General features: G+C 43.3%; 1 protein-coding gene across 2 annotated transcripts in view; it reads left to right on the forward strand.

Annotated features, from left to right (window-relative positions):
* Window positions 1–11,226, forward strand: part of LOC135098428 (serine/threonine-protein phosphatase 6 regulatory ankyrin repeat subunit C-like) — a 33,917-nt gene extending 22,691 nt beyond the window's left edge. For both annotated transcript variants that reach the window (XM_064000795.1, XM_064000796.1), the window contains 4 exons: window positions 1–301; window positions 4,888–5,157; window positions 5,772–6,179; window positions 8,306–11,226. The exon at window positions 1–301 is cut by the window's left edge and continues 5 nt beyond it. In XM_064000795.1, coding sequence (XP_063856865.1) covers window positions 1–301; window positions 4,888–5,157; window positions 5,772–6,179; window positions 8,306–10,159 — 2,833 coding nt within the window. In that variant the 3' untranslated portion in view covers window positions 10,160–11,226. The remainder of the gene's footprint in view (window positions 302–4,887; window positions 5,158–5,771; window positions 6,180–8,305) is intronic.
* Window positions 11,227–24,103: the final 12,877 nt, after the last annotated feature.

The raw sequence follows: 24,103 nt of genomic DNA on the forward strand, positions 1-24,103 counted from the left end.
GTGGCGGAGCAAGAATGAAGACCAACACAACGGCGTCTTGTCCCTGCTGGTGGCGGGCAACGAGGCAGACATGATCACCATCCCTGAGGTTTATGATGGTCACGCGCTAAGCCAGGATGGCCTGACGCCTCTCCACGCCGCGGCGCTGTGTGGGGCTCCCAGTGGTGCTGTGGAAGCTTTGCTGCGACGCGGCGTGAGCCCTCATGTGATCACCCCTGACAACATGACCCCCGCTGACCTGGCACGGCAGCAAGGCCATGACTCAGTGATTAAGGGACTACAGAGTCACCAATGTGAACAGGTGTGTGTGTGTGTGTGTGTGTGTGTGTGTGTGTGTGTGTGTGTGTGTGTGTGTGTGTGTGTTTGTGTGTGTTTTCATGTGTGTGTGTGTGTGTGTGTGTGTGTGTGTGTGTGTGTGTGTGTGTGTGTGTGTGTGTGTGTGTGTGTGCTTATTGTATTTATTATTTTTTATAACATAAACAAATATGAATCTAATGCAAAATGTTTTTGTTTATATAATTTTGCATCATTTATCAAGATGTATTTCTTTCTTCACATTTGTGCTTCTAAATTCATGTTTAACAAATGAACTATTATTGCTTGATTTCAACAGCTGCTTATAGATACTCGTATTAGTCACCTGCTAAGCTTACAGGTAATGGTTATGCTATAAGCATGGTAACCTGTTTTGTTGGGTGAGCTGTGATGCAGTGCATATATTACAGTAGTTGGTGTACACACTTCTCAAAGAAAGGGTAAAAATATTTAACAGGGCGGACACATGACTGTCATGAAGAAAATAACATAAGTGGCTCTCAAACACCTCTCCTGTAGCTGAGGGCATGCTTGGTTCACTGAGGGCATCAGCAGAGCCAAGGGGACGATTGTGGTTGCCCTGGATCTCCACAGAGCAAGGAAATTCACTCCTCAGCTTGTCATTGGGCCTGTTATGGACATTCCTTATGGTCACGTCCACGAACACGTGCAACTGTCAAGTGAACACCAGTAATACTTTGTGTCGGTGTAGCCAATATAAAATGCACGTCTGACTAACCAGCTGCTTAGTTTAAGTAGCACTAGCTAGCACGGGCAGTGTTGCAGTCTGATGGTAGACTGGTAGGTATGCTTGAAAGCACTCACAGGTGTCACAAAATCAGTCTTGTATTTACACTGAGTGCATTAAATCCTACTTGAAGACAAACACTCATAAAAAATGTAAACAGGTGAATGCAATTCACAGGGAGGCACGCAAAGAAAAGTAGACAACTCACATCATCCCATTATTTGAAAAAAAAAAAATTTACACGATGTGATTCTTTAAATGATCAGCTGATTAGTCTTGCTCCTGATGACAAATCTTGAGCTACATACTGACTGGTGGAAGTGTGGAGGAGTTAGGAGGTGACCACAATGTGTTCTCCGAGCCAAGCTCTGCTAACAGCCCCAAGAGACTCTCTGAAGTGTGTATTAATTTAACCTAACCTAGCCTAACCTAAGCCACCTGACGGAGGAGGCAGTAGGCACCTGCCGAAACGATAATTACTCCCAGTGAGGTGTGCAGCACTGTTCAGGTGCTGTGAATTTAACATTAAACCCAGCTGTGACCTCACTGAACGTTTCCCTTTGTGTCTCACAACGCAAGGCGACAGTCACAGCCTGTCCTCCAAAGACAACTCTCTTTCTACACACAAAACTACAAGCACCCAATAACACACACACCCTTCACTCAAAATTTCAAAATTATCATGGTGACTCCTACACCAGCCTCGGAGTCCCCATCTGGAGAGGGGACCGTAAATGTCCCCAGGTCAGAGTTCCCTTTCGTCGACAACCCTAAGTGTCTTTTTCTTCATTAACTTCTGCAACATTCGCGGTCTAAGATCAAATTTTCAATCAAAAGAACACCACCTCTCCTCTTCTAAACCTCATCTTCTTTTCCTCACTGAAACTCAAGTGTCTGAGGCAACTGATAATAACCCCTTTTCTGTTCCCTCCTACTTTCTCTATCCTCATTTTCGATCCAAAGCTGGATGTTGCGTTTATGTGCGCAATGTCTTAACCTGCTCTCGTGCCCACGCTCTTGAATCTTACGAGTTTTCCACCACCTGGCTACGACTACAGAGTCACTCTCAAACTAAATTTATCTGTGCTTTATAACTCTCGCCTAACTCCTCTCACTATAAGAATTCCTTTGACAACTTAACTTCCAAAGTGGAGCACATTCTGACTCTCTTCCCTTTTGCAGAGATCTCCATTCTTCGAGACTTGAATGTTCACCACCAGCTTTGGCTTTCCTCCCCCTTCACTGATTATCCTGGTGAACTAGCCTTCAACTTTGCTGTCCTCCACGACCTAGAGCAATTGGTGCAACACCCTACTCGTATTCCTGACCGTCTTGGAGATGCGCCCAACATTCTTGACCTTTTCCTGCCCTCTAATCCTTCTGCTTATGCTGTCACCCTCTAATCTCCGTTGGGCTCCTCCGATCACAATCTCATATCTGTATCTTGTTCTATCGCTCCAATCCCTCCTCAGGAAACCCCTAAGCGAAGGTGCCTCTGGCGTTTTGCCTCTACTAGTTAGGGGGACCTGAGGAGATATTTTGCTGATTTTCCTTGGAATGACTACTACTTCCATTTCAGAGACCCGTCTTTGTGTGCTGAGCGCACAACAGAGGTGATAGTGTCTGGCATGGAGGCGTACATTCCTCACTCTTTCTCTCGACCTAAACTTACAAATCTTGGTTTATCACAGTTTGTTCTCGTGCTATTCATGATAGAGAGGTGGCCCACAAAAGGTACTTAGCCTTCCATCACCAGAATCTCATGTTTTTTTTTATTTATGCCCGGAACCATGCCAAGTCTGTTCTCCAACTAGCCAAAAACTCCTTCATTAACAGAAAATGTCAAAATGTTTCAAAATCTAACTCCCCTCGTGAATTCTGGCATATAGTCAAAAATATCTCCAATAACTTTGCTTCTTCTTCTTTCCCTCCTTTATTTCAACCAGATGGCAGTACTGTTATCACGTCTATTTCTAAAGCTGAACTCTCTCCTCCACCCTCTGACTACTTCATGCTACCTATTAAAATTCTTCGCAATGATGTTTTCCATGCCCTCGCTGGCCTAAACCCTCGGAAGGCTTATGGACCTGATGATGTCCCTCCTATTGTTCTCCGAAACTGTGCCTCCGTGCTTGCACCTTGATTAGTCAAACTATTTCAGCTCTGTCTGTTAACATCTACCTTTCCTTCTTTCTGCTTGGCTACATTCAGCCTGTTCCTAAAAAGGGTGACCGTTCTAATCCCACAAACCACCGTCCTATTGCTTTAATTTGTTGCCTATATAAAGTTTTTTAATCTATCCTCAGCAGGAAGATTCTTAAACATCTATCACTTCACAACCTTCTACCTGATCGCCAGTATGGGTTCCGTCAAGGCCGCTATACTGGTGATCTTCTGGCTTTCCTTACTGAGTCTTGGTCATCCTCTTTTAGAGATTTTGGTGTGACTTTTGCTGTTGCCTTGGATGTATCAAAATCTTTTATCAAAATAGAGTCTGGCATAAAGCTTTGATTTCCAAACTACCCCCCCACAGCTTCTTTCCTTCTCTCTGTAACTTCATCTCAAGTTTCCTTTCTGACCGTTCTATCGCTGCTGTGGTAGAAGGTCACTGTTCTTCTCCTAAATTTATCAACAGTGGTGTTCCTCAGGGTTCTGTCCTATCACCCACTCTCTTCTTATTATTCATTAATGACCTTTTAACCTAAACTTCTTGTTCTATCCACTCCTATGCTGATGATACCAACCTGCACTTTTCATAGACGTCCAATCCTTCTGGAAGTAAACATTTCACGCAGGGAAGCCACAGAAAGCCTGACTTCTGATCCCCCTAAAATTTCTGATTGGGGCAGAGCAAACTTGGTATTGTTCAATGCCTCAAAAACTCAATTCCTCCATCTTTCAAGTCGACACAACCATACAGACAACTATCCCCTCTTCTTCAATGACACTCAACTGACCTCCTCTTCTACACTGAACATCCTTGGTCTGTCCTTTACTTATAATCTGAACTGGTAACTTCACATCTCATCTCTAGCTAAAACAGCTTCTATGAAGTTAGATGTTCTGAGACGCCGGTTTTTCTCACCCCCCAGCTGCTAACTCTACAAGGGCCTTATCTGGCCACGTATGGAGTATGCTTCACATGTCTGGGGGGGGGGGTTCCACTCATACCGCTTTTCTAGACAGGGTGGAATCAAAAGCTTTTCGTCTCATCAACTCCTCTCCTCTAACTGACTGTCTTCAGCCTCTCTCTCATCACCGCAATGTTGCATCTCTAGCTATTTTCTACCGCTATTTTCATGCTAACTGGTCTTCTGATCTTGTTAACTGCATGCCTCCCCTCCTCCCGCGGCCTCGCTGCACAAGACTCTTCTTTCTCTCACCCCTATTCTGTCCACCTCTCTAACGCAAGAATTAACCAGTATTCTCAATCATTCATCCCTTTCTCTGGTAAACACTGGAACTCCCTGCCTGTTTCTGTATTTGCACCTTCCTATGACTTGAATTCCTTTAAGAGGGAGGTTTCAAGACACTTATCCTTTAATTTTTGACTACCGCTTTGGACACTGTTATGGGACTGGCATCTCAGTGGGCATTTTTTGATTAGATTTTTGTTGCCCTTGGCCAGTGTCCATCCTACATAAAAAAAAAAAAAACACAGGCAATAACAATGCACATTGATACATCGCCACAGGTCCCAGTGAACACATATCGCAACTGAGCGAAACTTTCTGAAAACTGTGACAACATTATTATATTATTACATCATATTATATTGTTATACCTTTCGTTACAATACCATCAGCACCTTCTCTCTCCGGCAGAGCGGTGTGCCTCCTGAGCACCTGCACGAGGAGCTGCTCTCAACAGTCAGTCGCTGGGACGACGTACAGGCGGTGTCCACCCTCCTGTGTAAGGGGGCGCCCATAGAGCTCCAGGGTGGCCATTCCGTCCTTAGACTGGCTGTCACCACTGATCGTACACACACCGTCAGCCTGCTGCTGGCTAGCGGTGCATCGCTGTCTGCCAATCTGCTGCAGGAGGCTTGGCAGAGCCCCGACGTCACTCAGAGGGTACTGGCCTTGCTCACCACCGTGAGTATCTTCCCTTCCCTGTCTCACAGAACTACCACACTGTAAAGGTGAGGACGTGCTCCGGTACTGGACCCGAGCCTCAGTGGTGGCTCCTTTGCAGTGTGGAAAGTGTTTGAAAAACTTGGATGAGCTATAGGTCTGCTAGTTCTAGAGGATGAACCTTTGTGTTTCAGTATCCTCAGTTTCAGGTTTTAATGCTGTGCATGAAAGACCTGTAGCACACCAAAGGTGTCCAACATTAAAGATCATGCAACAGAATCTTGTCATTTCATAAAAGAACACTTCAATATAATGTTTAGAACAAGCAATGAAGTAGATCTCATAATAGATGAATCCATGATAATTTATCATTATAATCCTAAAAGTAATTGTAATAATGCTTGTCAAACCTAATATTTAGAACAATGTGAGAATGTTTCTTTTTTTTTATTTCTTCTTCTTTTTCAGACTAGGTAAGGTTCTATTCGTACATGCATTTTTAAATTTATGACAATGATACTTCTGCATAGATACCCCGCCGCTCTCTCTTTCTCTCTCTCTCTCTCTCTCTCTCTCTCTCTCTCTCTCTCTGCACACGGTGCGTACCTGATGTCATGACTCTCCTTTCATCACAGGCCTATTGCTGCCGGCTGCGTGCAGAGCAGCGTCGCCTGGAAAAGGGCAACAGCGCCCTTGTCGAGGGCATCGACAATCTGGTGAAAACCATCGAGGGAAATACTCCCTGGCAGGCAGCCTGGCGATGGGGAAAGGAGACTGACCGGCCAGCACTGAGCGACCTCCTAGCAAAGGCCGCGGCTGCCAACTGCCCCGTGACTGCCGCCTTCCTGCACAAGGCAGGAGGGTGGACAGTCTTTAATGGAGCCTCTGGTGGCACTGCCCTCCACGCTGCCCTGGTAGTTGGCCACAGAGGCATGGCAGAGCTGCTGATCAGGAACCTTGGGGCCTGCCCCTACGTGCCGGACACACATGGTCGCCTTCCAGTGCATATGATGCCCAACGAGGAACAACAGTTGCTGGAGCAGGTGAGGCTGTCTGTGCGCTCTCTCTCTCTCTCTCTCTCTCTCTCTCTCTCTCTCTCCTACTACTACTACTACTACTACTACTACATACACCAGTAAGGAAATTATCGACACAAAACAGTGTCCATGTTATCATTTTATACATTTAACAGTACAGCAATACTTCGTAGGCTATAATAGTAATATGATATAATTTAAAAATTTGGATGGCGGTATCAACTCTCTTCACCAGCTGATGAAAACTTCAGCACCTGTCGCCCTTATTTCGTCTGCTACACCTCCTTGGTCACACTCCTGTAGTAATCCTGACACACGCATGGTGTTTATGGAATATGTCACCTAAGAAAAATATTGGATAATATTGAAATAACATTACCGTTTCCATCAGAGGGCTGGGTTTGGTTAGGCTAGGTTTAGCTTAATATTTAGTTCATTAAGTTCATTGCAAATTCTTTTGTTGCATAGATTATGATTTTTTAAAAAATCATAATTTCACCCAGAAATAAAGTAACTGTTTCATTATTAGTAGGCTAGGATGATTTCCATAAAACCCGAAATATTTCAATCTAACAGAGTATGTGTATAGCAATGGGCAGAGAAATATATGACTTATTATGTGGCTGGCTGGCACAGCAGAGTTTGGTGAATGTCAGACAAACATTCAAAGGGAGGAATTTAAGACACAAGATGTCACCATAATAATGGACATGGCGTGTTGAAGGCGCCGGTGACGTATTTCCAAACCTTTCTCCTTTTTTGGCATGATTAATTCCCTTGTCAAGAATTGGTTCGTTTTATTTAATGAGGCCACTCCGGCATACCAGCATTACCGAATCAGCGCTTTTCGTTTTGTTATGAAAGTCACCAGGCTGGGGATTACCGAAACCACAAAAAAACAGCAACTGTGAAATTGGCTCGAGGTGTTGGTAATGCCCGTCACCAGGCTGGTGAGGCTTTCAGCAGGGAACGTTACCAAGCGACTGTGAAATTGGCCCTCAGGTACTTCTCCCTTCTCTAGAGACTCTAAATACCGCAGCTATAGCTCGCAAAGCTCACCCTTGCACTCCTTCACTGCTCTAAGATGTCAACTGAACCTGGGAATTTAGTCATTTTCTACTTATCTAACTATTTAATAATGCTGTCTTTGCTTATATCGATATAGATTGATGGAGGAATTGAGTTTTTGTGGCACTGAACAATACTAAGATTGCTTCGCCCCAATCGGAAAATTCAGATCAGAAGTATATATATATATATATATATATATATATATATATATATATATATATATATATATATATATATATATATATATATATATATATGGCATGATTTATGCGAGCAGAAAATTTTAATTCACAGTATATGCCAGTGACATAAATGTGTTAATTAAAAATAAAAACATACTTTGCCTAGACTCAAATGCAATTAGTAAGTAAATTAAAAACCATTTGTCAGTCGATAAAAAGTAACATATTGAAATTAAATATTTCAAAAACACATCACTTAAGGATAATTTTCTACTTAGAAATTGAAGGTGAGACAATAAACCAGGTAAACCAGACAAAAAAAATTTTTCGGGAACAAGATTGATGAAATTGTAAACCCCCCTTAGATGACGCGTGTCGTAACGCTTCAGAAGTGTGTGGAATATTGTACATGATAGGACATTAATTGACAATAAAGTAAATTATTAGTGTATGCTGTACCATATGTTATCCTCGTCTGATTTGTTGTGTTCCCATCTGGGCCAGCACATGGCCTTCATTTATCAAAAAATCCTTGATACAAAAAAAAAATAACTACTACTACCCGAGTACTTGTTATCAAATAAATGTAAAAAATGAGACACTGTAACGGAAAAGGTGGTAATAGGAAGTAACGTCAGTTGTCAATAACTATATTTATGTCAATTATACAATGGCCTAAAGTGCCGCCCCCAGAAAGTGCCGCCCTGGGCGGACCGCCCCCTCCGCCCTCCTAGCTACGTCACTGATACGTACATAATACTCGATTTCTGTAACATAGCTATGTATGTATGTACTTCTTGCTATATGGGGCGCCCGTATAGCAAGAAGTGGTTATTTACTTGTTCATATTTTCACCGCTCTCTTTCTCTATGCACACAGAAGCTCTTTATGGAGGAGCGTGGAAAACTGGAGAATATGGAGCTTCGCTTGAAGGCAGATCACGAGAAGATCGCAGCACGGACAGCGCTGTGTATACAGGAGGTTCTTTTTAAGAGCCACAAGAAGGGCGAAGGTAAGAATGTCTCCTCACCTGATGGCCGCGCCGCCCTGCTGCTGGCCTCGCGCAAAGGTCTCCTGCAGCTGACTCATCTTATACTACAAGAGGGTTACTTCCCCGTGGACGAGGTGCTGGACGACACCTGCGGCACCACTGCCCTTCACCAGGCGGCCTCACATGGCCAGGACGGCTGCGTGGCGCTGCTGCTGAGCGCCGGCGCCAACACACAGCAGCGCGACACCTATGGCCAGACGCCCCGTCACTTGGCCGGCATGTTTGGCCACAAAAGTACTTTTGAACTCCTTTCACACCAAGAGACGCAGGACCCTCCTTGCCACGCGGGCACCACGGCCACACAAGTGAGAGAAAATTTTAAAATGTTTCACAATATGTATTATAAATATAAGCGTAATCTATTAGATACAGTTGACCGTCATAACCCCGAAAGCGTCATAGGAAATCTTGTGAAATCCATAGGCCTGCAAGAGCTGCAGGAGGAGGCTCAGCGGGTGGCTGTGGATCTATCAATGGGCGAGGCCCTTGAGGTAAAGGACGCGGTCATGGCGGAAGTAGGCATGATTATGAATAAGGTGTCAGCCGCTGATCCTACCTACCGCGGTGACCTGAGGCTGGCAGGCAGTTCTCGGGACGGCTCTAAGCTGTATGCCCCTGACGAATTTGATATAAACCTCGTGATTCACGAGGATAATGTAGGAATAACTGTTAGTCAGAGAAGGAAGGAGGAAGCCCCACTGAAGGGGAGGTTACAGATTTCTGTAAAGACTGACAATCCCCGCCTTGAGGGTAATAGATTTATGGCCAGTTTGTACGAGGAGGTGCACCGGTGCCTCGCTGGCCATACCCTACAGGACAAAAGACTGAGCCTGGTGCCGCCGGGCCTGACCAGCACGCAAGTGGGCGTGGGACTCTCTCTGGCCTGGCAGGGGCGAGAGTATCCACTGTTGCTGGTCGGCGTGGACCTGGTGCCAGTGCTTGAGGTGCCATGGCTGGAGCAAGTTTCCAGACCCTTCCTCACTCCTGAGGACACCACCACCATGCAGCTCAGTAATGCTGCTGATGGAACATGGCGCTGCAGCTTTGCCTTGACAGAGGCTGAGGTACTGGGGACGTTGACACCCGCAGAGCGCCAGGTACAGCTGATGGGAAAAGTACTTCTTTCCCGCCTCAAGCCCGAGCGCTGGATGCCTCGGCACAAAAAGAGCTTTTTCAAATGGTTTGCCACACGGGAGTGGAGCATCGCGGTGCCAAGCGGGTTCTGCTTCAAGAACGCGCTCCTGCAGTGGCTGGAGCGTAGGCGGTGGAGGGAGGTAGAGCTTGGGGCTGCTGGGCAGGAGCAGGACCACATCAAGGAATTAGGGGCAGGACAGGAGGAAGACCACATCATGGAGTTGGAGGCTGAACAGGAGGGAGACCATGCGAAGGACTTAGGGGCTGGACAGAAGTGGGACCATGCCAGGGAGTTGGTGCCAGGGTGGGAGGGGAACCCCGCTAGATCGCTGGTGGAGGTGTTCAGATTGATGTGTGCGAATCCAGAAGAGTCACGAGAGCACCTGACAACTCAAAACAGCTCTGCCTACTTTGGAGGAGACTGTGAGGGGCGGAAGCCTGGGGACGGGGCGCCCGTCATCGTGCAGTGTCTGGAGGAGGGTTTGGAAAAGTTGTGCTCTGGCTCGGCCTCTGCCAAGACAACCAAGCCGCGGCGACGAAAGTATTAGTTGCAGAAGATGCAGACATGTGTAATCATTAGCTGTGAGCTGAATTAATTGATAATAAGCTTATAATTTTTTTATATTCATTTGCAAAAGCCAGTGACATTAAGACATCAAGTATTTTGTATAGGTTTATTAAGACTATGTATGATCTGGGTGTATATAAAGCAGTTTGGCTTGATAAGATAATTACATATAAGTTATAAAATCTAAGTGTAATGTCACATTTGTACAATCAAGTACCAAATGCAAATGGTAATTAGTTGAAAGAAACTTTAAGTTAAGGATTTGTGATATTTATAGGCAGGATTGTCTGAAGAAATTTATAACGCCCAGCATGTCTTAATTATGGGATGATGACAATGGAAGGAAAATTACACAAGTATTTATCTGTTCTCCGTAAACAACACTCATGTGCCATAAGTATGTTCAAGTGTGCAAATCATAAGCTGCCTATTGTAAGTGGTAGGTGAAGGAATATAAGTGTAGAAAAGTGGGTCTGTTCTTTATGTGATAGATATGTAATAGATGTATGACCAGTTTGTACGAGGAGGTGCACCGCTGCCTCGCTGGCCACACCCTGCAGGATGAAAGACTGAGCCTGGTGCCGCCACAGGCCTGACCAGCACGCAAGTGGTGGTATATAGTGATATAGGGGATGAAACTTAATATTTATCCAAATATCCTTTTTTTAATAATTAGCTGAAAAATACATCAAGAAATATTGCTTTACTAACGTCAATGAAATAAAAATAGGGGAATTATCTGGAACGAGAAACATGACTATCTTGTTAAATAGTGTTAAAATAATCAAATAAGTAGCTTGTTATTTTAAAGAAAACTTACAAGAAGTAATTGTTACCTGATAAGTGATGTCTGTATTTAATATGCACTATGTTACAGTTTGTACTCTCATACCCCGCTTGGGGTCGCTTTCAAATCTTTCAAGTACACATATCATATTTGCAAACTTAAATATGTAAATAAATCATTGCCTCGTATTTTTCCATAAACACAAAACTATTCCTCTCTGTATTATGAAAAGTGTTGTGTGAGTAAACCAAACACAAAAACTGATGTCTTTATTTCAAACATTTTAAGTAATTTTTTTACTTATATATATATATATATATAGAGAGAGAGAGAGAGAGAGAGAGAGAGAGAGAGAGAGAGAGAGAGAGAGAGAGAGAGAGAGAGAGAGAGAGAGAGAGGTGCATTGCTTGTCATTGGGTCCCACTGGCAGCTCAGACCAGGAAGCGGCCTTCACCAGGACACCCCCGAGGAAGCCACTGGACGAGAGCGCCACCCGCACCCTCTAGCAGTGGGAGGAGTTGGACTGGGTAGGTTTTCGCCATCACCTGTCACAGCTGAACTGGGAGTGACTGCTGCAGGAAGACGTGGAGCAGCAGGAAGAGCAGTTCACTGAGGAGTTGTTGGGAACACGGGACCATTGGCTGCAGCAAAACCACTTCATTCCAACTAATCTCTAAGCTAAAACACACAAGTAATAGAGCTAAGTAACAGAGTCATTAGCATATTTAGTTGTTGACAGAAGAGTGAAAAACTGCCCCCCTCTTCCCACCCGCTCCCTTTCATAATAGCCACACTGAGGTGATGATGTGGATTAATGTGAAGAGACTGGTCACTCCCTCTCGCGCCACCAGCCATTATAGAAGCTACCTCTCCCGCTCACTCTCGTCACCTCCACAGCCCAGAAAAAGAGATAACTTACTCAGTAAATAAGGTGCAGTGATGTTGAAGAATGGTTTAAATATCTCTCGAATTTGAAGAGCATCAGTTCCAGCTCGGTTGCCTACCGCTCTCAAGTCTTCCATACCTAGGATTCCCACTCCCTCCATTTCTTCTGATAAGCAGGTTATATGTGCAAGTGTACTCGCGGTTTGCAACATGTTATGCAAAACACAAGTAGTTTAAAAAATATCATTGATAAATGCAGGTCTCACCGCCATTTTCCTGTGATAGACTCACCATCTTGCAACTAACATACCAAATACATTTTCAACTGATCTTCTTGCCCGGGAGAGCCTTTAGGTGAAAATTGCTTCTGCTCGTCCAGTTACTCTCCCTATCTGCCTATGTAGGGGAAGTTCCTCATCTGCAAACACAACATGGGGTACTTGCCCAGGGTCCTCTGCATCGGAAGAAGTTGGTCACAGGAAAAAATTAACGCCTCTCTTAGTATCCCTTTCCCAAAATTTGAATTGAGAAATATTCCTTCATCACTGTTTCGTCCATATGCCCAAACATCTATTCATATAATCTGGAGATTGGTATCAAACAGGGTCATAAGAACGACTGAGAATGTGTTTTTGTAACTGTAGTATAAAGAACCAGATTTAGGGGGTTCCTTCATCAACATATCCTTAACAGCAAGGTCTCCTAAACAGTGAGGAAAATGACAGTTAACCCAAAGGTTAGCTGCTTTAACATTCCATTCACTCCTTTCACTGCTATTCTGAGAAAATAGCCGTTCCCATGAAATCAGTGACTTCTGCAACAACATTACGCACTGTTGTATTACCCATTAGAAATGCAAAGCCAAGGGAACGAAAATTCTGACCTGTTGCCAAGAATATGAAAAAAAAAGAGACGAAAATTAAATAAAACTTTTTTTTTTATTCTGAACCATAATCACTTTGATATTTACAAATGTTTTCTAGTAGTTTGGAAAATTCTAAGACATTTTCTTCCTATGACATTTTTGTTGGAAATGCCTTGTAATGGCCACCTTTGAGAGTTAGGGGGTGGATGCCCCAGCTATGTCAATGGCATTGCAGGTTGGGTCGGGAGGTTAGGTTAGGATGCTGGTTTAAACTGGTGTTTGTCAGGAGGTTAGGTTTGGTTGGTATTTTAAACCTTATCTATTAAGAAGCTTGCCTTGAAAACCCAATGTAACCTAACCTAAAACGCCATTTACCTAGGCGGGTTTGACCCCCTCATTGGGCCATTAATATATATATATATATATATATATATATATATATATATATATATATATATATATATATATATATATATATATATATATATATATATATATATATATATATATATATATATATATATATATATATATATATATATATATATATACATATATCAGACTATAAAATGTCAGAGTCATAGACTAAACATAAATGTCTTAAAACTCTCCAAACTATGAGAAATACGTGCTTTTAGCTATTAAAGTGATTGTGGCTGCATACGAAAATAATTCCAATAAAATATATGGAGGACAAGCATTGAAATGTGTTTTCAACACAAAACCAGTCGTGCAGAGCATATTATATATATCTTTTTTCTATAATTTTATCATTTCCTTAATTTTTCCTATGCATAGAAACTGATGGGACACCCTGTATATATATATATATATATATATATATATATATATATATATATATATATATATATATATATATATATATATATATATATATATATATATATATATATATATATATATATATATATATATATATATATATATATATACACACACACACACACACACACACACACACACACATTGTTGTTTTTAATGCACTGACACTGGCCAAGGGCAACAAAAATCCAATAAAAAAAAAAAAAACCCACTGAGATGCCAGTCCCATAAAAGGGTCCAAAGCAGCAGTCAAAAATTGAAGAATAAGTGCCTTGAAACCTCCCTCTTGGAGGAATTTAAGTCATAGGAAGGTAGAAATACAGAAGCTTCAAGGGAGTTCCAGAGTTTACCAGAGAAAGGACTGAATGATTGGGAATACTGGTTAACTCTTGCATTAGAAAGGTGGACAGAATAGGCGTGAGAGAAAGAAGAAAGTCTTGTGCAGCGAGGACGCTGGACGAGAGGAGGCATGTAGTTAGCAACATCAGAAGAACAGTTAGCATGAAAATAGCGGTAGAAGACAGCTAGAGATGCGACATTGAGGCGATGGGAGAGAGGTTGAAGACCGTCAGTTTGAGGAGAGGAGTTGATGAGACGAAAAGCTTTTGATTCCACCCTGTCTAGAAAAGTGGTGTACGAGTATATATATATATATATATATATATATATATATATATATATATATATATATATATATATATATATATATATATATATATATATATATATATATATATAATATCATATATATATATACATATATATAATTATATATATACACATACACACACACACACACACACACACACACAAGTCGTGCTCAATAGCTACAATAGATTTTTAACGTTGATGTACAAAGACATTTTGCCCAGTAACACTAACGGGCAGTTGCATTTGCCCGGTTAGAACTACCTACTCATTAATGTCAATTGACAGCCAGTAACGTTAATAATCTATTTTCAATGATGGGGGAGGGTTAATTGGAGGGGTCAGAGATTGCCGGTCTGTGCGAGGTATTGAAAGAGGTGAGGTCAGAGAAAGTGATCAGTATCACACAGGAGCTCTTGTTAGTAGGTTCCTTGAAAACAAACAGAGAGAGTGGGATGTTGGGTTGGGGAGGGATGCCCGTTCGTGTATTTACGATGCCCACGTCACCATTTGTCACGTGGGACAGAAACAGACCCACCGTGAAGTTAAAAAGACTGTCGCCAATATCACACGTAAACAAGTGAGCCTGTTTATCTCTTTTTTTGTGTAATTTGCGAGGAGCGGAGGGCATTCAATAAAATGAAAAGAATAGAGCGGCCGATCATCAGCGTCGGGTTTGGCGAAAGGGGACAAGTGGATTTAATAGACATGCGATCTTGCAAGACCTCTGACGGTTATTGATACATACTTCAATATCAAGATCACTTTATTAAGTTTTAGCGTCTTGAGGTCTCTGCGTTCTAAAGAGACCGAGGAGGTAACCAAACACCTTTACGAAATATTTAATTTATTTGGAGCCCCCAAGATTCTTCAAAGCGATAATGGCATAGAATTCGTTGGTGCTCCTCTCAAAGACATGATGGCAAAATACTGGCCGAGGATGGAACTTGTGCACGGATTGCCTCAGTATCCTCAGAGCCAGGAATCTGTGAAAAGGGCCAACGGAGACGAGAAAAAAATGTTGTCCGGTATTATGCGACAGATGGATACATGTAACTGGGCAAGTGTACTGATGCAGGTGCAGTGGACTGAGAATAATGTCAAACACCGCATTATTGGAAGGACGCCATATGAGACCTTATTCGGCCAGGATCCTATATCACCGATGAAAATCCTAGCACATAAAGAAGTAATTGCCTCTCTTACTATGAAGATGATAAAACTGAATTTGACAAGTAACGATTGGAACCAAATTAGCAGCAAAAACAAACCGCTTTGCCCACAGATTGAGACTAATGACAGTGCCGAGGACAACAATGAGGATTAGCAACAGTTACGGGAAGATAGAGTAAGTTTTTAGTCTTATTTGTATTGTGCCATATATGTGTGTCCGGGAAGGGGTGAGGAAAAACCATGAGGAAGGATAGATATGCTTATTTGCGTAAAGAGGAGGTTATCAAGGAAATGTTAAGGTGAGTTGGGTGAGCTGGAAGGGTGTTAGATGGTTCAGATACTATCCGAGGGCGTATCGAGTTATTTCTGTGTTTGATGGTTCATGCAAACCATTGTGTAAAGTGAAGCGAGAACGAAGGTAGAACAGCTTTGGTGGGTAGTAGGTGAAGTGGTCGCGGTATGGTATGTGTGCGTGTAAGACAGGACAGGGGTACCTACATCGAGCCAAAGTGAAAATAGGACTGCTCTCCTCGTTTATCGTAAATGATGCTCAATGTTTTTAATAAGTGTTCCCTGAACATAGTTCACATCTAATGTGTTTTGATTGTTACTGAAAGTGCATGATTTATATTCTGAAACTGACAGGTGAATACTGAAGGAGTCAAGTGCGAACAATCTATGACAAGAGTACGGATAGGGAACACGTGCCATCGTTGTCTCATGTGCAGAACATTGTTTTATTCTCTGCAGAGCGGCTCCTCTGTGGAAGAAGACGATGAACTCCATCGGCCACTTGATGAAGTGAATTCACGTCTTTTTCTTCACATCTGTGTTCTTATCTAATGGAGTATGTTAGTTTTTTTTTTTTTTATGTTAGGAACTTAATATTACATATCTCTCTCTTTCTCGCTATGTGTGCAGAACATTGTTTTATTCTCTGCAGATGAATTCAATCAGTAGGAGCGGCCACTTGATGAGGTGAATCCACATCTTTTTCTTCACAGCCCATGTGTTCTTATCTAATGGAGTATGTTAGTTTTTTTTTTTTTTTTTAGGAACTTCATATTATATATCTCTCTCGTTATAGAACAGTGCCTCAGAAGACAATGATGACAATGAAGTCCAGCGGCGGCAAAGGCAACAGCAGAAGCAACAATTGTCATTACTTGACAGAACGAGTGTCACCCACTCCAGCATCTCCTCAGGAAACAACGATAATGATAAAGGCCAGCAGCAAGAGCACAAGAGAAAGAGTGTAACTTCTTGCCCCAAAAAGGCCAGCAGCAACAGCACAAGAGAAAGAGTGTAACTTCTTGCCCCAAAAAGGCTAGCAGCAACAGCACAAGAGAAAGAGTGTAACTTCTTGCCCCATCCACTCCAGTGCCTCATCGGAAGACAATGACCAGCAGAATAGACAGTAATGTGACGGGAAGGTGAGTGTTGGTCATCATCTCATCCTCCCCGGACATCGCAGTTTTAATTACTCGAGATATTATTACTTCATGTCATGTCCCAGTTTTGACAGAAAGAAATAATGTTCTTTTCCTTGCAGATCATAAAAAGGAAGATGAGTGTTTACCTGGTTGGTATACATTTTACCAGACTCTTTTTCTTTTTATGAAGATCAACAAACAGCAAGTGATATATGGTATCGTGCAGCAGCCCTGCCTGCCATTTGACGAGGGAACATCATGTGCCACCCTTTCCGCTGCCTCCTTGATAGACAGCAACGACCAACAGAATCGGCAACAATGTGACGGGGAGGTGAGTGTCTGTTATCGTCTCACCCTCTGCAGGCATCGCGATTTTGGCTACTCGAAATATTATTGTTTCATGTCATAACTCAGTTTTATCCCTCTTCAGGAACGGCAGACTGGCGTCCCCATAGAGGAGGAGGAAACTGAAACTAATGCAGAACAGAATGGATACTTTCGAACGTGCATTTCAACTTTAAGCTATATTACGATGGTATGTAAGTTTCTACCCGACTGATGTAAATTTACCCAATTCCCTTTTCTGCTTTAGATCAGACAACAAGTGAAAGATGGAATCGTGCAGCAGGCAAGCACTATGGTTCATGCGTCCTCCTCCTCAGATAAATGACTGTGTCAACGTCACAGTTCCTCGGGAGGATTCACCGGGGGCATTGAGCATACGAAATGTTTTTGGTAGAATTATAGAAATAAGAGAGAACAAAGATAAACCATTATGCAATATAGCAACAAGACATGAACGCATATGTCTCTTGCTTTCCCAAAATCAATTCGAAATATGCAGCCAGAGAAATATACTCGACACGGAGACGGTGGACAGAAATCGAGTAACCACCATCAGAAAGATATCTATTGCGGTAAGGACATTTCCTCGGTGTTTTGTTGTTGTGCGACGGACTCTTCCAGAACTCGGCGCTGTATTTACAGGAGGAAGGGCCGGCCATCCATGTACTAAACGATGTAAGCACGATCGTGATGCCAGAACCGGTTGAATAGGTCATTTAATTTCTTCAAAGTTTAGGTGTAGTAATAATAAGAAATAGCACTTTCCCGTCTCTATTTATTATGTCCTTGTGAGAGATGTCTGTGGAATACGAATTTTTAAGAGATGTTTGTCAGATGAAATTGTTTTCTAACGTGTACTAGGCTATGTGAAACTGTTGAAATACGAAAATGTTTTCTGCCTAACACTACATTATTCAAAACAACGAAGCATATAACACACGTGCACACATTCTAGTTTAGGACATACGACACAGGTAAATTTAAGCAATGGAGCACGACCGACGTGACTCAGATGCGCCGGTACTAAATTATATGTTTGAGAGAGATAATGATAACAATAATGATAAGATTAGAAGATAAAGAACTGAAGATAATTATAACAATAATGAAAGATTAGAAAATGAAGAGCTGAAGAACATTTTTGGCCGTCAGCATACGCCCCTCCGTTTCCATACTCAATGCGTCAAGTAGACGTATGGAACTCATGATTTTCTCTTTTTTTTTTTTTTTTATTTCTGGTAAATCTTCTAGCTCTTTTCTGCATTTACATGTAACGAGTTCAGAAGTAAGGGCTATATCGTCCTTAGCAGTGATGATGTTATAGTCAGGTTTATATTTCAGTCCGTGTGTTTGCATATATCCGCCAGAGAAGGAAAACCTCGAAACTGTATCGATAAAACACTTTGTATCAAACGGCAAACATAAGAGCGGTTTGAGATGGCCTCATCCCTTCTTAGCTCATCAAACCCGGAGTACTGACCGAGTGTAGGGAAGAAGTCTTCAATTTGGTATCGTCTTCGTCGGCCACTGTTACCTCTTTAGCTTCCTCCTCCGTTTTCTTGTTGGTTCTGTTTCTCGAAATCCATTCCTCGTTACCGTAGAAGAACTGGGAGTTGACCGCTTCGGGTTTGAGTACGGTGTGTGTCACGTCGACGAAGCTGCCGAACGTGAGAAACGTTATACTCTCGCCGTTCTTCTGCAATATCGGACATGTCATTGACAGCTGGGAATTGACGAGCGATCCGGTGCTGAGAATCAGGCCGTAGAGCGCCGCGGAAGACAGTATGTTGGCAAGGAGATCCTTGTCGAACTCTTCCTCGGATGAAGAAGTCCTCCCTCAAAATTTCATTCCCAGCCTTCGATATTAGGTCCGTAGTCCTAGCAACTGTGTAGTATTAAATCCTGTTCGACTCCGTCTTTTAGGCATTCCACCGTGGATGAGTAGAAATAGTTTATTTCTCTGCAGACTGAGTCGGCCACGGTAAAATTACTTTCGTTCATTTGTTTGTTAGTTTCCATTTTCGCGACCTTTTCGCGACCGACTTGATCTGTTATGGCAGCTGTCGGTTCTGCTAATAACGCCACAGTAGAGTACATTCCCATGCTATATAACTTCGAACCTGTCCAGTATAATGAAGCAGCCAATGCCAACGTATTCACAAACAACAGGGAGGTCGTGACGACCGTCGTAGACAGCAACATAGTAAGCGAATTACTGTCCGAGGCCGCTTTCTTGACTTCGGAAAACATACTTTCCGACGGTCTAAGTCAGCAGAGGATATCGAGTTTACATTCTGTCACCCTTCGGACAAAGGGCTGTAAACTTACGACCTCTTCCTTTGACAGGTTGGTGGACACAGAAGGCAAAGAGGACGCGCAGCTGTCCGGGTTATGGAAATCACTAGGCGCTACGCGGTCCGCCGATTCTAAGGTGTTTCTGCGTGACGTCGTCGATGACGAATCCCTAGAGGCCATCAAAAGATAGCTCGTCTTTGGAACTGACGTGGCGGCGGAGGTGATAAAGAACTGCATAGCCTGTCACAACGTGATATACTCGTTCCTTTACTCGCTGTTGCATTTCTTGAAAGGTCGTAGGAGCGAATATTTCAATGACGACGCAAAAGGAAAAAACATGCTGGTGAGTAGGATTATAGAAGTGTGCGCGGAGATTGTCGCTCTAATTCGAGAGTCAAAGAAGGTTATCTCTTCGAGTCTAGACATGCAAAACGACGGTGGCGTTAATAAGGCGGACGCTTTTCTGATGGAGTCGGAGTACCTAAAGGCGGCTGGCGAAGAGACGTCGGCCAGCGCCATACCTCCAAAATGTAGATACTGCAAAACCAGACGTTACGTTTATTGCCCGATTTTGGGGGAGTTCAACAGTGAGATAAGGAAGGAATACATGAAGAGAAACGGGAAACAGATGAATGAGTTTACGAACGCTCACAAGACTGCTATTTCCCGATACCTTTATCACGAGGTCTACGCCTCCCAAAAGGAAGCGAGTGGGGAAGGTTGAGACGGTGGCGTCCCAGAACAATGAGTCCCTAGACCCCACTGAGAGTAGCAATATCGAGTGAATACTTAGAAAGTCGACGTTCAACAGTCAGGTGACCTCGCTTCTGGAAGACTATGTGGATTCGAAGAAACAGGCAGAGATCGAACGTTGGGAAGATGAGGGGAGTCATGCATTCAGAGGCACAGGCACAAGAGCCGGGACACGACGAGGCGGCGACTCTGCCTCAGCAGGAAAATTTACAGGTGAACGATGAGAGGTTGGAAGAGGCGGTCACTCAAGATTCGAGAGAAGATATAGAGAATACAGAGGGACCCTCTTTTAGGGAAGACGAACAACTGCAAAAGGACCGGGCCAGTCCACGTTAACAGGAACAGGAAAGCGCAGTAGACACAGAAATATATATATCTTTAACTCTCCTAACCTATTCATAATAGGAAATACTGTAGCTACTATTGAAACAACACCTCTATGGGCTAGCGCCGAGGCTAGAGAGGCTAGCCCCGTAACTCAACATATACCGATTTCAGATAGCTTAATCACAGAGCCTTCAATATCCCATCCAGTAGATATCCTGGCCAAAATAGTTAGCGATGCTGTGACTGAATCCGAAGAACCTATAAGTAGCATAAGCCTAACCCCAGAATATATTAGCCAGCCTTTTCCCCCGTTCCCCTCCTCCAGCACAATCCCCGATACCCTTTGATGAAAGACCGTTGTCACCCATCTCGCTCTTATCTCCCACATTCCCCTACAGTTCCTTCAACGTTCCTGACGTTGGCCCTTCAGAGAGAGCCGTTAATACTCGTACAGTTGCTCGTGAAATAAGACTATCTGAGCGTTTTGGGTCATCACCTTCAATCCCATCCATTACAGAGAGAGATAAACGAACAAAAAAAAACCAGTTGCAAATTATATTTCTAAAACACAAAAAAGGTCAAAAGAAAAGGTATGTACAAAGAAAAATTTTTTTAAACAAATAAAGTGTTGTAAGTAGAGACTGTGTCTGTTTCCATCCCCTATACCTACTCTATTTCAATTACATCGATGAATTTACCAGCTACTTTTACAAATTTGTTAATACTTCTGCTGATCGTGTTGAGAGAATCGTTGAAGAAGAACCTCGTTACCCTTGATACGTCATTCACAGACATTTTCAGATTCTTCTTCTGTATCCTATGGCTGTGCTTGACGTTGCCCTGGATACCGCAGCATTCATCGTCGGAGTGAGGCCTCGTGTATCTTCATTCCCTCCATCGAGTCCATCGTCACCGCAAGAAACCTCTGGTTTCTTGATAAGATAAGCGCAAGAAACCTCTGGTTTCTTGATAAGATAAGCGCAAGAAACCAGAGGTTTCTTGCGCTTATCACGGTATCATGGTTTTCCCTCCTAAACTTGATGATGTACAGTCTTTCCAGATGCTTCCTTATGTGTCAATGGTAGTCTTAGTTTCGTTGAAATGATGATGGGTGTACTTGTCGCTTTCCCGTAGCTGTTTAATCATCGTGTCCTTGTCGATGAAGGACTAGTATCGCTCGGGAAGGATGGATTCACGAGATCGACATCCTTGTCGACGTTTTTGGTCGTGATTTTTCTGATGATTGAATTGGCCGCATGCACCTCTTGATCATGGCCATGACGCCGGGCTTATAGTAGACCTTCTCACACTGTAGACGTCCCACTCCGACTTCGTTCTCGAACAGCACCATGCTATCGTAGCAGTAGATGTCATCCTCTTCCAGGTCGTTCTCTATTCCCATGATGCCTCGAAGTAGAATAGTGGAGAACATGGTTATTCTGTTTTGCTGAGACTGCATGAACGTATCTAGGTCTTCTCTGCCAAGCAGCTTCGTACTCTTGATTTCTATGGGGTGGTCCCAGACTCCATCTCGCAGAGAAAAGTGAAACGGAGGAGTGAGCATCCCAAGAAACCTTTTCAGCGAAAAGGAGAACATGTGGTCCATTCCGAACTCGACGCCGGTTTCCCTGTATTCCTTGTTGGCAACCTTGAGTTTATTAGTACTCTTGATCCCAGACTCGGCCACCCTTTCGTATTCTGCGACGCCCCTGGCAGTGGCGTATACAGCCAATAAGGGGGAGCAGGGACGGAACCGTGTCCGCCGTTAACCGTTTCTATTATTCCCAGTATATCGATGTAAGGGATGTATGAGGGTATGGTGTTGACGTAATGGAAGGCCTCGTCGACAATTCACATCTCCTCTTCCATATTCCGTTTCTCCTCCCGCTTCCTCTGTCTGTCTTCTTTCTTCAGTTGTTTATTCCTTTTATTTTGCTCCTTCTTTAACGTCTTGGCCTCTTTCCTTTTCTTGAGCTTGTACTCCTTAATTATCTCATGGCACCAGCGATCTTTGGAAGTGCCATAAAGTGCAGCTGGAAAAACGACGATATGTTAGTAATGAAATAGTAGGACATACTTACCGAAAGAGTATATTCCTTTCCCAACTCACCTAATTTTGTTAGCAGTGTCTTCAGTGCGACTGACTCGACTTCCTGGGCCGTCCTGACAACCTCAATGACAGACAGATGCTTGGTGTCGTCATTCTTGAGAAGAGTATGTTTCAATTCGTGAAACGCCTCGTTCGAATCGACAAGACGAGGGAGTACTAAGTTCCGGTGGTTATACTTAGCAACTTCTTCGTTTTCGCTACTACTGCAGCTCGTATTAGTAGAAATAGACGAAGACAAGCAAGTACCGTCGATTGAATCTCTGTATGCAGGCCCAGAATCGGCAAGGTCGCTATCAGTCTTCTTGTTGTTGTCCTTTTTCTTGTGGATACTATCGGGATGAATCTTGTGGTCGTCTGCATAGGTGAAGAACCTGTCATCTAGCTCTATTATGTTTCCGGTGAACTGCCTGACGGCCACGTTGTTGCAGGCACTGTAAGCGGAATGCTTTCCCACCGCGTAGGCCATGTACACACACGTAAAGTTGATGATTGTAAACTTTGAAGTGTTGTTAGATGTGAAGAAAGTGGAAGAGTAGAATGACTGCATCATCTCTACGAGGATGGGCATGCTGGTGTTGCTGTTGTCAAAGCACACATTCTCGTTCTCGTTGTAACGGTCGAATGACACGGCCATATAGTTTAGCTCGTTCCATATGAAATTTATGAACGCATCTCTAGACAGTTTTTTATACAGGCTGTTGATTATGGAGCTGTAGGGGTCAGGGTACGTTTTCACGTTGTTGTGCTGCGGCACTTGGCGAACGTCTCCTTGAGTAGCTTCGTTACTATCCTTGGATTGCAAGACTCTATCGCCTGTAGAATACCCTTTGCGAGAGACTTCTTAGTCACGTTTTTTGAGGGGTATGGGATCCATGTTTTCAGCATCGGGGTAGACGAATCATCGGGCTTTCTCGATCAGCAGAGTGTCCTCTTCGGCGAACTCTAGCTTCTCGTCTAGTGAATAGAATTCACACTCCCTCAGAGCATTTAGAGCCTTTGTGAGTATGTGGGCATCCTTCGTGTTGTGAGTCCTTATATTGCTTAGGTCCATGTCGTTACTGAAGAACTTGACGATGCAGTTCACAGCGTATATTATTGCGGTGGTGGTGTTCTCCTTCATGTAATTCACTATATGATGCACGATGCTGTTATAGACCTTGGTCAACGTCGAGTTGTAGAGGGATATACCGTAGTCATCTGACGGAACCTTTAAACACTTGAGGAGGTAAATCTCCCTGGCGATAAAGTAGACGTCCTCGTGAGTATCGGAGCTAATGGTGTTTAGGGTCAGCTGCAGGAATTCGTCAATTCTTATTCCTCGGGAATTACAATTGCTTCGAGTTATTGAAGGTCCTGGCTTCGTCATCCTTTCTGGTGCTGGCGACGCCTCTCCCGAACGGCACTGTATGATCGTACTCGATCTCGTGCTCCTCGCATAAAGACAGTTCATTAAGAGTGCC

Source organism: Scylla paramamosain, unplaced genomic scaffold, assembly GCF_035594125.1.
Source record: "Scylla paramamosain isolate STU-SP2022 unplaced genomic scaffold, ASM3559412v1 Contig61, whole genome shotgun sequence".
Classification (NCBI taxonomy): Eukaryota; Metazoa; Arthropoda; class Malacostraca; order Decapoda; family Portunidae; genus Scylla; species Scylla paramamosain.